At 27.9% G+C, this 13,075-nt stretch overlaps 1 protein-coding gene across 2 annotated transcripts in view; it reads left to right on the top strand.

Annotated features, from left to right (window-relative positions):
* Positions 1-13,075, top strand: part of xmas (RRM_XMAS2 and SAC3_GANP domain-containing protein xmas) — a 48,771-nt gene that overhangs the window by 20,600 nt on the left and 15,096 nt on the right. For both annotated transcript variants that reach the window (XM_087150384.1, XM_087150385.1), the window contains exons 12-17: positions 1,018-1,150; positions 2,787-3,889; positions 6,414-6,532; positions 6,673-6,729; positions 7,574-7,753; positions 9,947-10,110. In XM_087150384.1, the coding sequence (XP_087006510.1) occupies positions 1,018-1,150; positions 2,787-3,889; positions 6,414-6,532; positions 6,673-6,729; positions 7,574-7,753; positions 9,947-10,110 (1,756 nt within the window). The remainder of the gene's footprint in view (positions 1-1,017; positions 1,151-2,786; positions 3,890-6,413; positions 6,533-6,672; positions 6,730-7,573; positions 7,754-9,946; positions 10,111-13,075) is intronic.

Here is a 13,075-nt window from a genome sequence, read left to right as displayed (position 1 = left end):
ATCTTGATCTAAAAATTACGCATCATGATTTGTATGTTCGCATTTTTTAAATTCGATGTAGAGTTTCATATTCACGTGATTTAAAAGCCTCATATCGGGATTTATAATCACATGGTTTACAAGTTTGAAAATCGCACTTTTTTTTGTCAAATTTTTGTTTATATATATATTCTTGGATTTCCTCTTTTTTACTTTCTGACTACTCTAATCCCTGGTTATAGAGTGTATAATCAGAATTCATTTAATAAGAACATATTAGAGAAAAAGTCATCAAAATTCTGGGGTATTTTGTTCGATTTGATTAAGGAAATTATTTGATTAAGTAGAACATTGACTTTTCATTTATACTAATCCATTAGTTTAGATAATTGAGTTTCTTTTTCTCTATAAATAATAATGGAAGATATGTTGAAATACTCTTATTGCCCCCCCCCCCCATGAAACTGCGATACTGTATATCTACTAAGGTATCTGTTAACCTCTGCACGTTAACCCCAGCTTTTTCAAAAATTTTAACTGTAAGGTTTCATGTCTTAAAATACCAGTTTCTCCCATGTTATTAAATGGAAGAGTAGTAGAGAAATTTCCACACAATTTTACCCAGCTCAACACTTGGCAGGTTAAAATTAAAACCTAGATGGGATTATGGAGTACTTACCAAAATACCTTAGAGGCTCATCCGTCATTCTAGGTATAATATTCTATGTACATATATATGTTCCTATTAGGCTAACACGTGAATGGTTATATTGGCTCTTAAATTGGATCAAATTATGAAAAATCAAAAGGACTTAATACTTTCAGTAAGTTATTTTTATAATTCCAGAGCAATAAAAAAATGAGAAATACCAAAATGGCCCTAAACGTATTTTTGTGTTAATCATCGCATACTGTAAGAATGTTACATTGTTTCCCCTTATACTCTAGATAAGTTCAGCCTGTATTTCATAAATAGGTTGAAATGTATTATATTTAAAGATATATAAACCATGTTTAGTTATGCTTTTGAAATTTCAGGCCATAAACAAAGGACCTTTGAATCAAAACCCATTGATATGGTATAAGCCCCTTAACAGTTTCAATCATGAAGGATTATTGCAAGATGAAGGGTTATTGCAAGATGATTCTTTTTCATTTGAATCAAATCAAAGTAAGCACCTTGTTAACAATTTAAAGCTTTAAAATGACATTTATTATTTGCTTATTTTTGTTATTAATTAGTTAAATTGTTACTGAAATTAAACTAAGTTACTAAATAGACCAACTAAGTGTATAGCAATTTATTCATGCTGTTGTTATATATTCATCTATAGTTTATCTTTAAATTTATATATTCTTTATTTTTAATTATGATTTGTTTTGTTTGCTTGTTAAAATTCATTTTCAGCGTTTTTTTATTTTTAACTCTTTGAAAACTGCATATTTGTTTCAAATTATATTGATTGATCGTTTGTTTTTAAATTAGTATATTAAATGAGCATTGAAGTAGAAAAAAATAAAATGCATGATTACAAACATACAAAGTTAAAAAAAAAAAAAAAGAGTTCAATTTCACTGACCTGCTCAAAGCAGTGACAATTTTGCATCTCAGTTGCAGTGCAACTCAGAAACAAAAGCACACACACTTTAACAAGAATTATAATGAAAGTAGTTAAAATATGATATACCACACCAAAATATGCTTCTTCAGTTAAAATTTGTGAAATTGATATTGAACCAAATCAATTGAATTGATTGATTTGAATTGATTTTAATAGCACTACACTTTTGACATGTAGTTTAGCAGTGCTTTTAGAGTATATTTTCTGCTATTATTTATTGTATGGAATTTTAATTAAATTATTTAGTGTTTGGAAAAACTGACGTTTTAACATTCTTTGCTTGATCAGAGAGATGGTTATTCGATTTTCTCTAACTGCGCTAGCTTGTAATTTCACAGACAATTGTTTTAAAAAAAATTTTTGTGGGGAAAGAAAAAGCAATAATTAACTACAGATGATTTATTGGAATGAATGATTGATTCAGTTTCTATAATAGGATTTTTTTATTTGCTACTGTTTTAAATGTATTCAATATATTACTATCAATATATTCAATATATTACTATCAAAAATTATGAATTTCAAGATATAATTTGCATAATAAAAATATCTTACGTTAATATTTAATATTATTAATCCATCATAATATTAATCTTAAAAGGAAAATATTGTAGTCAAAAAATTTTTTGTAGTTAATAAAATATAGTTTTTTTGACAATAAAAATCTTTAAAATTTATCGTAAACATAAAATAAATTCAATGCTAATCAATGTGTAATCCTTTTAATACTGTTGATCTATCATAATGTTAATTAGATATAGAACATTGCAGTCAGCTTAAATTTATAGTTAATACAATATAATGTTTGAGTTTTTTTGACAGTAAAAATCTTTTAAACTCATCATGTCTGAAAATATTATCGGTGTTACCGAATAGTCATCATTACATTTGTATTGCTTTGTTAAGTCTGAGTCTTTTTCTTTTTATGTTGGCTGCTATGAAACTTGTGTTTTATGACACAGAACAAACATATTTGTGGAGCAATCATGGTAGTTAAAAATAAAACGATCATGAAATAGTAAAGAAAAAAAATGCTACATTTAAATATTTAATTTTGTACTACATGATTAGTTTTTTTTCTTTGAAAGTTTTAATCTGTTCTAACATAGCAGTATTTTTTTTTTGTTGATATTTAACTTTGTTGCTTCCCTCATGCTTTCTTTCCCCTTCGTTTTTTGTATTTAGGTATAGATGAAGATTTTGTAGAAGAAATGGATCAGGACATAGAAGAAGTGAAAGATACCAGTGAATCAATCTGGCCTGTTAAAGCTACTGTGAATGAAAATACTGTAAAAGATAATAGAGAAGCATTTTTTCCAGTCAAAACTTCTGTGGATAAAAATAACTTGAAAGATGTTAAAAAAACATTCGTTCCTTCAAAAATTTCTGTTAATGAGGAAAAAACTTCTTTGTTGAATTCTCATAAGGAAAAAGATGTTGAACAAAGCCAAACTTTCTCATTCAAAACTAATACTCAAGACAGCACTTGGTCATCAAAGAGTTTTATGAGCTTACAAAAGCAACCACATACGACAAATTCAGGAATACACAAATCTACCATCTCAAAAGCTCCTGTGGTATCAGTTGCTTCTGTTGAAGATTTTACAGCACCTCAGCCATTAAGGAGTTCTTCAAGTCATGTGGTTTCTAGTACTTTTTCATTTAAAGATTTTTCTGCACCTAAAAAATCTGTCGAATCAACTTCACAAAAGATGTTTACCCAAAAGAAATCAGTAACAGAAAAATCTTTTTTTGCTCCTGCAAACGAATTGAGACCATCATTGCCAATATCCCAATTTTTATCAAGTTCCTTTAACCGGACAGATCCAAACAGAGATAGACGCAGAGCTGTTGGCGAGGTTCCTCATGAAAAATCTGTCACACTCACATTAGACCAATCAAAGCCAAACATGAATAAGACACTGCCAAGATCTCCAGTCTCACAGCTTATAACTAGGCCTATTCAGCCATTGCAGCAAATTAGTACTATAAAGCCATTGCAGCAAATTAGTACTATAAAGCCATTACAGCAAATTAGTACTATAAAGCCATTGCAGCAAATTAGTACTGTAAAGTCATTGCAGCAAACTAATTCTTTTAAGCAATTACAGCAAACTAGTTCTGTTCAACCATTGGTGCAAGGAAGTTCAGCTAAAACATTGCAGCAAATCAGTTCTGTTGTACCACCTCTACAAACCCTTAATTCCATTAGTAAAATGCAGAAAACTAATTCCAAAAGTTTAGAGACGAAAATTAGTTCTGTTCTTCCATTTTCAAAGCTCATTAAGGTAATTATGTTTTTTAAATGAATATTACTTCTGATAATGCATTGAATATTGAATTGAAGTCTTATTTACAGCTACGCAATCTAGTAGTAAAAAATTTAAATAAACAAAATTATTTGGTCTAAATTATTATCATAAAAATGATAATATTATAGTTTTAATAATTTCATTATTAGAAAAGACAGAAAGATATAAATTTGTACTTTTTGACATTTTGACTTTAAACGGAATGCCACGTCTTTAATTAAGTGTCTGAATTTTCATTATATTTTATCAGAACTTTAAAAGTATACATCTTTATCAATCAATTATGAAAATTATTAATTATTGTGATTTGATAGAAATATGAAATGTTTTTCTTTGAACTCTGTGTCTTTAATCAGTTTTATTAAAAAATAACACTAAATTCCTTTTAACTAGTGGGCTGCGCCCCCTACTCGCTAACGCTCGCCAACCCCCGAAAATTGCTACGCAATCTTATATGGTTTGCTTCACAAACCAAGCTCGCTTTGCTCGCTACTAACTTAGGTGCATTGCAAATGCACAAAATTTTAAGAATTCAAAACAATCATTCAAATCCATATAAAACCTTTTTTTTTTTTTTAAAAAATTACATCTTTTTAGTAAATACTAAGTCATCAAAATAAATTTGAATTCAAATAAATGACATGTAATTCGTTAAACCTATTAGAAATGTGCTATAGTATAATTTGTGATCTAAATAAAAAATCATCAAATAAATTTGTAATATGCAAATTCGTGAAAAAAAAGCACTTTCGACAAAATACTAAAATAGAGATCTATTGACAAAGACTACTCACTTCTGCCTAGCTTAATAGTATGAGAATGCCGAAGCTGATGCTCTCTTGTTATTTCAGTTTCGGTTTTTAAAAGCGCTATATGTTGAGCCACCTCAGCTAGATTTGGCATGTGAAATTTTTAGAGGCAATCATTAGTCGATTCGCCGTGTAAGAGAAATAATAACGTAAACAAAACAGAGCAAACGTTGCCACCGGCGGAAAAGAAATACAGCCAAAATTTGGGAGCCACATAAGAGAATTATATATATTAGATTAGCCTTTTAATTGACGATCCTTAACAATACTAAATTTGTAGTCTTCAATCCGTTTGCTTTCCCTCTGAGGTAACTATCTTACACTTATATTATTCATTGGAGATACTGCACTACACTGGAAAATTTCTGTCTACGTAGCTTATTAGTTAAAGAAGGGGACATTATAGTCCAGTGGTTAGGGACTCGGACTTCTGTTTGGATAGGCTGGAATTTTATCCTCAATTCCACTAAAACTCGCCAAATGCTTGTAATCTATGTGCTCATAAAATCTGTTTAATCGAAAGTCTTATGGTCGTTGACTGATCAGTAACACGGCTGCAGATATCAGGAAAATTTTTTCTTCCCCTTCAGACCTATATCTAAATTGAGGAGATGGTCTTACAGATGAGTGGTGCTGCCATCTATTCACGAGGTTCTCAGCTAAGACATACTTTCAGCCTTGCAGTGCTCTTGTCAAAATGAGAGACTCACTTTCCTTACTTAATTTGCAAAAAACCAATTGATCACAAGCTTTGCTTGTCCAAGAGTTATTAGAAACAACAGCAGTTAAAGCTTGTTATCTCATTTCCATTTATATTGCTATTAGCAAACAGCCTGAAAATTAAAACTCAAAACTAGCTGAAATTTTTAAAACTTGACGTTGTCTGTTTTTTATAAGCATTTTGATCATTACCTTATCAATATTCCTTGAAAGTATCAATTAGCAAAATGCCCAGTAACCATAAATAAAATTAATGTGCAATATACGTTCTTTTTTTAGGATGAAATTTTGACAAATTTTGTAACCAATCAATATTTATGTAAACTTAAAAGCTATTGGTTTTCTGGCTTTTTACATATTATTAATACAATAATATAAAATTTAATATATGCAGTAATATAAAGTTTATGAAGACTCCCTATTTCATTTATAAAATTAATTAATTAGGCAAAATTGGAAGATTTAACAAATTATTTTCTTTTTTTAGCTGTGGAATTACTAAAATAAATAAATTAATTTTGTTCTGAATTAAAATTAAGACTTTTAACTCTTTAATATGAATTGACTCAACTAAGCTTGATCAGACAATGTTTAAAACAATTTTTTTTTATGCCATTTCCTGTACTTAGTATAGGATTTATAATAATTAAAAAAAAATTTTGTGCCTACATAAATAACTATTCTTAATTTTTAGTAGTTAGTTAAATGTATTTTTTCTTTCTTAAAATTCAGGATAAAACAGAGGGAATAATTAATGATAAAGAAGTTGCGGATAGTGTTTCAATTGCTTTTAGTTTAGGTAAAAATGAAACAGATGATCAAAACAATTGTTTAAAACAATTTTTTTTATGCCATTTCCTGTACTTAGTATAGGATTTATAATAATTAAAAAAAAATTTTGTGCCTACATAAATAACTATTCTTAATTTTTAGTAGTTAGTTAAATGTATTTTTTCTTTCTTAAAATTCAGGATAAAACAGAGGGAATAATTAATGATAAAGAAGTTGCGGATGGTGTTTCAATTGCTTTTAGTTTAGGTAAAAATGAAACAGATGATCAGAAAATTGCTGAGCTTGATTTTACTGAAAAGTAAGACACTTTTTTAACTTTCATTAAAATTAAGTAAAAAAATTTTTTTTTCTCTGTTAGTGCTCATGTATTCTCTTTTATATCAGTTACACTGAACAATGCTTCGTAATTAATTGTAAATGTTTACTTTGTTTTCATAGTTCTGATAGTTATGGCATTTCATCAGGTGAAGATGAAGAGGTATTATTGAAATTAAAGTAAGTGAAATTATTCATTATTTGCTACAATTGTTTGATTAAAAATCTGGTCTTTGTTTTTGTCATATGGGTAAACTCAAGTTTTAGACCTTATCCAATTAAATTGGAATTTCATATATAATTTGTTTTTATCTGCTGGCTAAAATGATTGTTCAAAATTGTCACTCATTATAAATTAATCTATGCAAACTCTTGCTCTGATGAATGCAGGCCAAGCTCACCAGCCATTGACCTTTTTTGATTTGAGTCGAAAAGCTGTGCCTTTTGTATTACAAGAGCACCACAAGGGTGAAAGTAAGTCTTAACTCAGAACTCCACCATATATATTTCAGTGCCACTCATTTGTAAGGTCACTTCCTCAATGGGGCAGGAATTTTTTCCAGATCCCTGCACCTATTATACTGCTCAGCGACCAACCACAGGACTTCTGATTTCTTAGATTTTATGAGCACATATGTCACATGTACTTGGTGCGTCTTAGCGGAATCGAGAATTGAACCCTCCAGATCGGAGTCCGGTTCTCCAACTAACCATTGGGTCACCAGAGCTCCTGATGAATGCTTCATTGCATGGTGTAACCCTTTTTTATTTAACTAATGTAATCAAGGAGAATTTGCAGTTTCCATCTATCCCTTTTTTAAATAGACTTTGAGGTCTTATCATCAAAATTTGAAAACTGAAATTTCATTCTGATTCATAAAAAAGTTATTTTAATAATTGTTGATACAGTTGTATGTGCTGATTTTTTTTTTTTTTTTTAGAATCTTAAAAATTTATAAGTTTGATATTGGTTGTTCTTGTTTAGGTTATAAATATTTTATTGCAATTTTTTCCCCATACATAGAGCTGAAACTGAAGCTGCATTAATTGCTGATGTGAGTGATGAAGTCTATACTCAGTGCATTGAAGAAATTTCTTCAAAAATTTGTGAAGAAATTATTGCTGAAGAGTGGAGTTACAAAAGAAAGCGTGATGAAGAATTGGCTAGGAAGCAAAAACAGATTGTCATGGGAACTGTTTATAAGTAATGTTTTTCTGGATCAATTTTTACTCATACATTTTGACAAAAATCATTTTAATCCTGATTCTATAATCTGTTCTTTCTATTATTTATTCTTCTTTTATCCATTCTTACTCCGTTTCACATTAAAGAATAAAAATTTAGTTTTTGAAAATTTATTGATTACAAATAAAAATATATTTTGTGGTGATATTTTTTAATTATGTGTTCTATGATACTATTTTTCCTGTTATTTTACTTCTCTGTTATATACCATATTTCTTAGCTTTTTAATTTAATTTTCTTCTGAAATCTTTTTTTCCTAATAAATAAAGCATTAAATTAATTTTTAATTAATACAATTCACTCAATGAGTGGATGAGTCTTCCTTTTCATAGCAGCTTACCTTTTATTTCAAAACAAGTGTGCAACCAGTTATTATTCAATATTATGCGAGCAAATTTCAAAAATCTATTTTTAATTGTTTTTTCTTCTACCACTTTAATGTTAGCATAGTATATATTGAATTCTCGAACATATATTTTTTCTTTGAGTTTCTTTTGCTGAGTTATTTAAAATATGAACAACAATTAATTATGGCTAAATTCACTTTTCATGTTATATCAATCAATATTGGATCTATCCTTATGTTTTAAGGTGTTTGTTAATATTTTTAATTAATTGTACTTTTAATTACTATAAGGTGAATGCAAGGCTTGGGGTGTTTGGCTTATCTTGTCCCTGAGTCAGAATGTTTAGGAATTATTGAAAAAAAAAAGAGAGATAAATTGAAGTTGCATGCTTGATTTTCTTTTGATAATGAACTAATAATTAGACATAGCTGCTAAAGAAACTGTTATCATTCATTGAGATAAGGCCTTGTTTCTTGAATCCCACTCGCTTTAATTAGATGAAAATTATTTAATAAAAAATTCTACAAATCTTTTGTTCGCTTGTGAGAAGATTTCGTCTGAACTCCACTTTTAAATATTCACCCATATCTAGGATTTTCTATCATAAAATCTAAAGATTCTTTTAACTTTTCTTAGCAAAATATAAATTAATGCTTTACTTAGCTTTGTTTTGTAATTTTGTGCTGGCAGGAAATGTTCTGTAGGGAATAGGTCTTGCAGCTGCACTTTCTGGGCCTTATTTCAGTGTTTACTATTTTAAGTTCATTTTTTTAAAAAAAAATAATTATAAATATGTTCATTAAAATGAATAATCATTTCATTTCAACTGAATGATTTGAATACATTTGTATTTGTTTAATTTCATTATTTTGAAAACAAAATGTGGACAATTTTGATTTCTTTCTTCTTAAATGATTACAAAAACTCATCAATAATTAATTATCAATGATTACAAAAACTCAAAAGTCTTCAAATGCTATTTCTTGTAAACAACCAATTCTTTGATAAATATATCTTTTAATCCACACCAATTTCCTTAATAATATGTGGCTCAAGTTTGCGCATTTCAATAAAATCCTGTCATCACTGCATCCAGTATCTGGTAGGCTTGCTTTCCAAGATAATTTATTCACATTATTCATAATATTTAATTTGCTTATTGTAATAGTACAAGACGAATAAAAAAAATGAGTTGGTTCTTGATAGGTTAGACTTTTAATTTGGCAGAAAACAAATTGCATAACTTATTGTGGAAAGTTATGAAAATTAATTATCATATTCATGTACTTGATTTGTTTTTCCATTCTTCTGATGTTATTATCAATGTTTTGTTCACACTGGTTTGCAATTTTTTTTATTAGATTACCATAGTTTTTACTGTTACTTTTAATCATGTGAACTAGAAATATCTCAAAAGAAATGTATTTCAGTTACAAAATTTTAATCATGTTTGTCTCATTTCCAAATCATTTTTTATTTATTCAGATTATTAAATTCAATTATTGTTACTATTGAACAAACTCTTCTAGTATGCATCCTGTTCTAAAATTTAAGCAAATTATGTTGAATAAATTTATTACAGAGTTTATAGGGAATTTTTACTAATGTGATTGAAAAATATTACTGCAAATTCAAAAAAATTAACAAATGAGATTTTTTTTTTTAAATATGCATAGATGTGAAAAAGGGCCTGTTGATAAATATTATAATAACAGCTTACTTTTATCGAAATGACATTTTGCCTTAAAGTAATTATCATTAAAATTCTGAAAATAGTTCAATTAAGAGTAATTTTAATGTTTAGATGGAAACTATACTGCCAACGGAAAAAGCAGAGAAAAATTATTGAAGATTTTGAACCCTCATCATCTTGGGTGCCTATGCTAATGAACTCAGAATATGTTTCATCAGGTGCTACCAGTCCTTTTACTGCTTATAAGACTCACTGTTCTGTTTCTCGCTTGGCAGGTATTTATTTATTTATATGAATAATGCATTTGTCTAAAATTATTTTACTCTAAATAAAGAATTAAAAAGAATTAATATTTAAGTGTAACTGGAAAGTGATTTAAGGAATTTACTTTTTAAAATTTAAACAGAAACATTTTAATGTTCACTAAATATTTTTGTTTTTCTTTATATAATTTATATATAAAAAAATCAATGTATTTCTACATTTTAATTATTTTATAATTATAACATTTCTAATTTATTTTGTTTCATTGATTGATTTCTATAGCAAATAACTGCCAAACTGGGGAAATCTTGCAAATAAGGGAAATGTTTATTCCACACAAATTGTTCAATAATTAAATATCAAGTTCAGCAGCAGAACTCTAGTGGATAATTCTGAAATTAAAAATGAATAATAAAAATGCCATAGCTAAAAATAATTACAATGAAAAGGCCTTAGTGCTTGTGGATGGAATTTAAAAAACAATTCTGAGCATTTCCTATTCAAAATTTTTTTTTTTTAATAATTTTTATGCAAAGGTGTTTTTTTCCTTTGACTTCTTCATTGCCTTAATTTTTCAGAGATACATCTTATGGGATATTCATCAAACCTGCAAAATTTGGCTGAAACCAAAAAATTATTTCATCAGAAATTCTGCACTAGAAGAACAATCATAAACTCAACTATGAAATAATGATATATTATTATGTTGCAAATGAAATAAGTAATTCAGCAGTAAATCATTGAAATAATAATTATAAATTCTATAAATGAATCTATGTAATTCTACTTTAAATCCAAAATAATGGATTTCAATTGCTTTCAAAATCAAGCTTTTCAAAAATATGTAAAATTTTATGATATACATTATTGTATAATTCAAACGGAAAACAATCACATGCATCAAATCATTAAATGCTAATTAAAAATAACATAATTACATGTAAATGAAGTGATTAAGGAGCTTAAAAGTTTCAAGGAAGTTATTAAAATTTAATAACAGGGTGGCCACCCACCTGGAAAACCTTGAAAACCTGGAATTATCAGGGAACTTTTTTTATACTGGAAAAAACCTGGAAATATCAGGGAAATTTGGATAAAAACCTGGAAAAATCAGGGAATTTTAAAGAAAAGCTGGAAATTTTTTCTTCGATAATTTTTTTAATTTAACTATTTTAAATTATATACTAATTTTCTTAATTTAAATTATTTCATCCATTATACCCACTTTTTTTTAATGGAAATGTATCGCCAAACAGTTGAAATATCATCAACTCAGCAATACTTTGCTCGCATCAAAATTTGCTCCATTACAGCTCTGTTAAGCTAGAATGCTACATAAAATTCTCTCACGATTGCTAAATGAATGTAGAAACCTTTGACCGCTGTGGGACTGTGCAATTTAGGAAAGATTTTGGTGGAGGTGGAAAAAGGGATTAGGATATTAGCTTCTGTTTTTAAATTCTGTCCTTGGGCTGAATCCATTTATGGCTCAAGTTTGTTCCGATGCTTTGGTGGTAATTTTTTTTCCTATTTTGACAAAATGTTTTTGTATTTTTAACTTTATAAAATTCTCCAAAAATTAGTTGGTTATAATTTAATAATAATAGATTTTATATTGCTCTCTTTTTCTGAAAGCTTTTCTACTCACATTCAAAGAAATCTGTGAATTATTTTTTCTCAGCAAACCAACCAATCACACATTTTTTTACAATCGCTCACAGCAATTTTTGTGGACAAATCATTACAATTGTTGCATTAATGTTTACTTTTTCTATTTCATTTTAAACTTTTATAACATATTTTAAAAAAAAGGTTTTTTTAAGAACCAACTATATATTAATATTTAATTTTACTCTTTTGTTGGTCAATATATGATTTTTGATTCAAAATTTTGTACCAAAACATTAAGAAATAACATTTTGAATAAAATATAGACAATTTTCTTGTACACATCCAACACTTTATAAGAAAAAAGAAACAAAAACCTGGAAATTTTAAGATTTTTATCTGGAAAACCTGTAAAAATCAGGGAAATTTGAAATCTGATTTGAGTGGCCACCCTGAATAAATAACTCTGAAAACAACCTTAATTTTGGGCAAAATTGTGTTAGATAAAACAATTGTGATTGCATCTCATTTCTTTATTCTATTTTGATTTGAAATACCTAATTTTTTATAAACCAAAGTGATTAAGCTACTAAAAACTGTTATAATAAATTTTTAAAAAAAGTTTTCTTTACACAAAATTATACCACATGGAACTGGATCCTACTGGTACATTCTTGCCACCAGTTTTCACCTGTATTGTTAATTCCTAAGAGAATTATTGATTGTAAAGTATAGAAATAGATGCTCCCAAAAGATAAAAAGGAGATGGGTGGTATTTACATGTTTTAGAATGAAATCAAGAAAATAGAATTTTAAACCTTAAGGAGAAAGAGAAGGCCAAAAAAAGTCTCCAGATAGGCTGTTCCATTAGATATGCTGCCCATACCAAAACTTGAGGTTTAAAATTTTAAATGCCATGGCGTATCTCTGCAAAATTATGGTAAGAGTGTAAAAATGAAAGAGCATATGAATACTTTGTATATATTTTAAAATCCATGTATGGTTGTTTTTAGCAAAAACTTAGAATGGAGCAATTTTATCCCTACATAGTTTAATTTTATTATGTTATAAACATTATAAAGTTACATTACATTATGTCAAAATTCATTTCAAAGGAATATATATTCAAAGCTCATCCCCGTCCCGCCCCCTAGCGGGGGCATCCGGGGTGAAAATTTATTGACCAACAAAAGGATGCAATACAATTTCCATTTTGAAAACAAAAGAAGATGAGAATTTACAATGATAAACATGAATAATAAAACAAAATAAATGAATAATAAATAAATATAATAATATTTAATGCTTATCCTAAATTTTAGTTGACATCCTATAATTTTAGTTGACAATGACTTGTATGCCTTAGAT

Source organism: Parasteatoda tepidariorum, chromosome 8 (genome assembly GCF_982258835.1).
Source record: "Parasteatoda tepidariorum strain Cologne lab strain chromosome 8, Ptep-v5.0, whole genome shotgun sequence".
In the NCBI taxonomy this organism is placed as follows: Eukaryota; Metazoa; Arthropoda; class Arachnida; order Araneae; family Theridiidae; genus Parasteatoda; species Parasteatoda tepidariorum.
The sequence above is the reverse complement of the archived record's forward strand: the minus strand, read 5'-3'. Positions and strand labels throughout refer to the sequence as shown.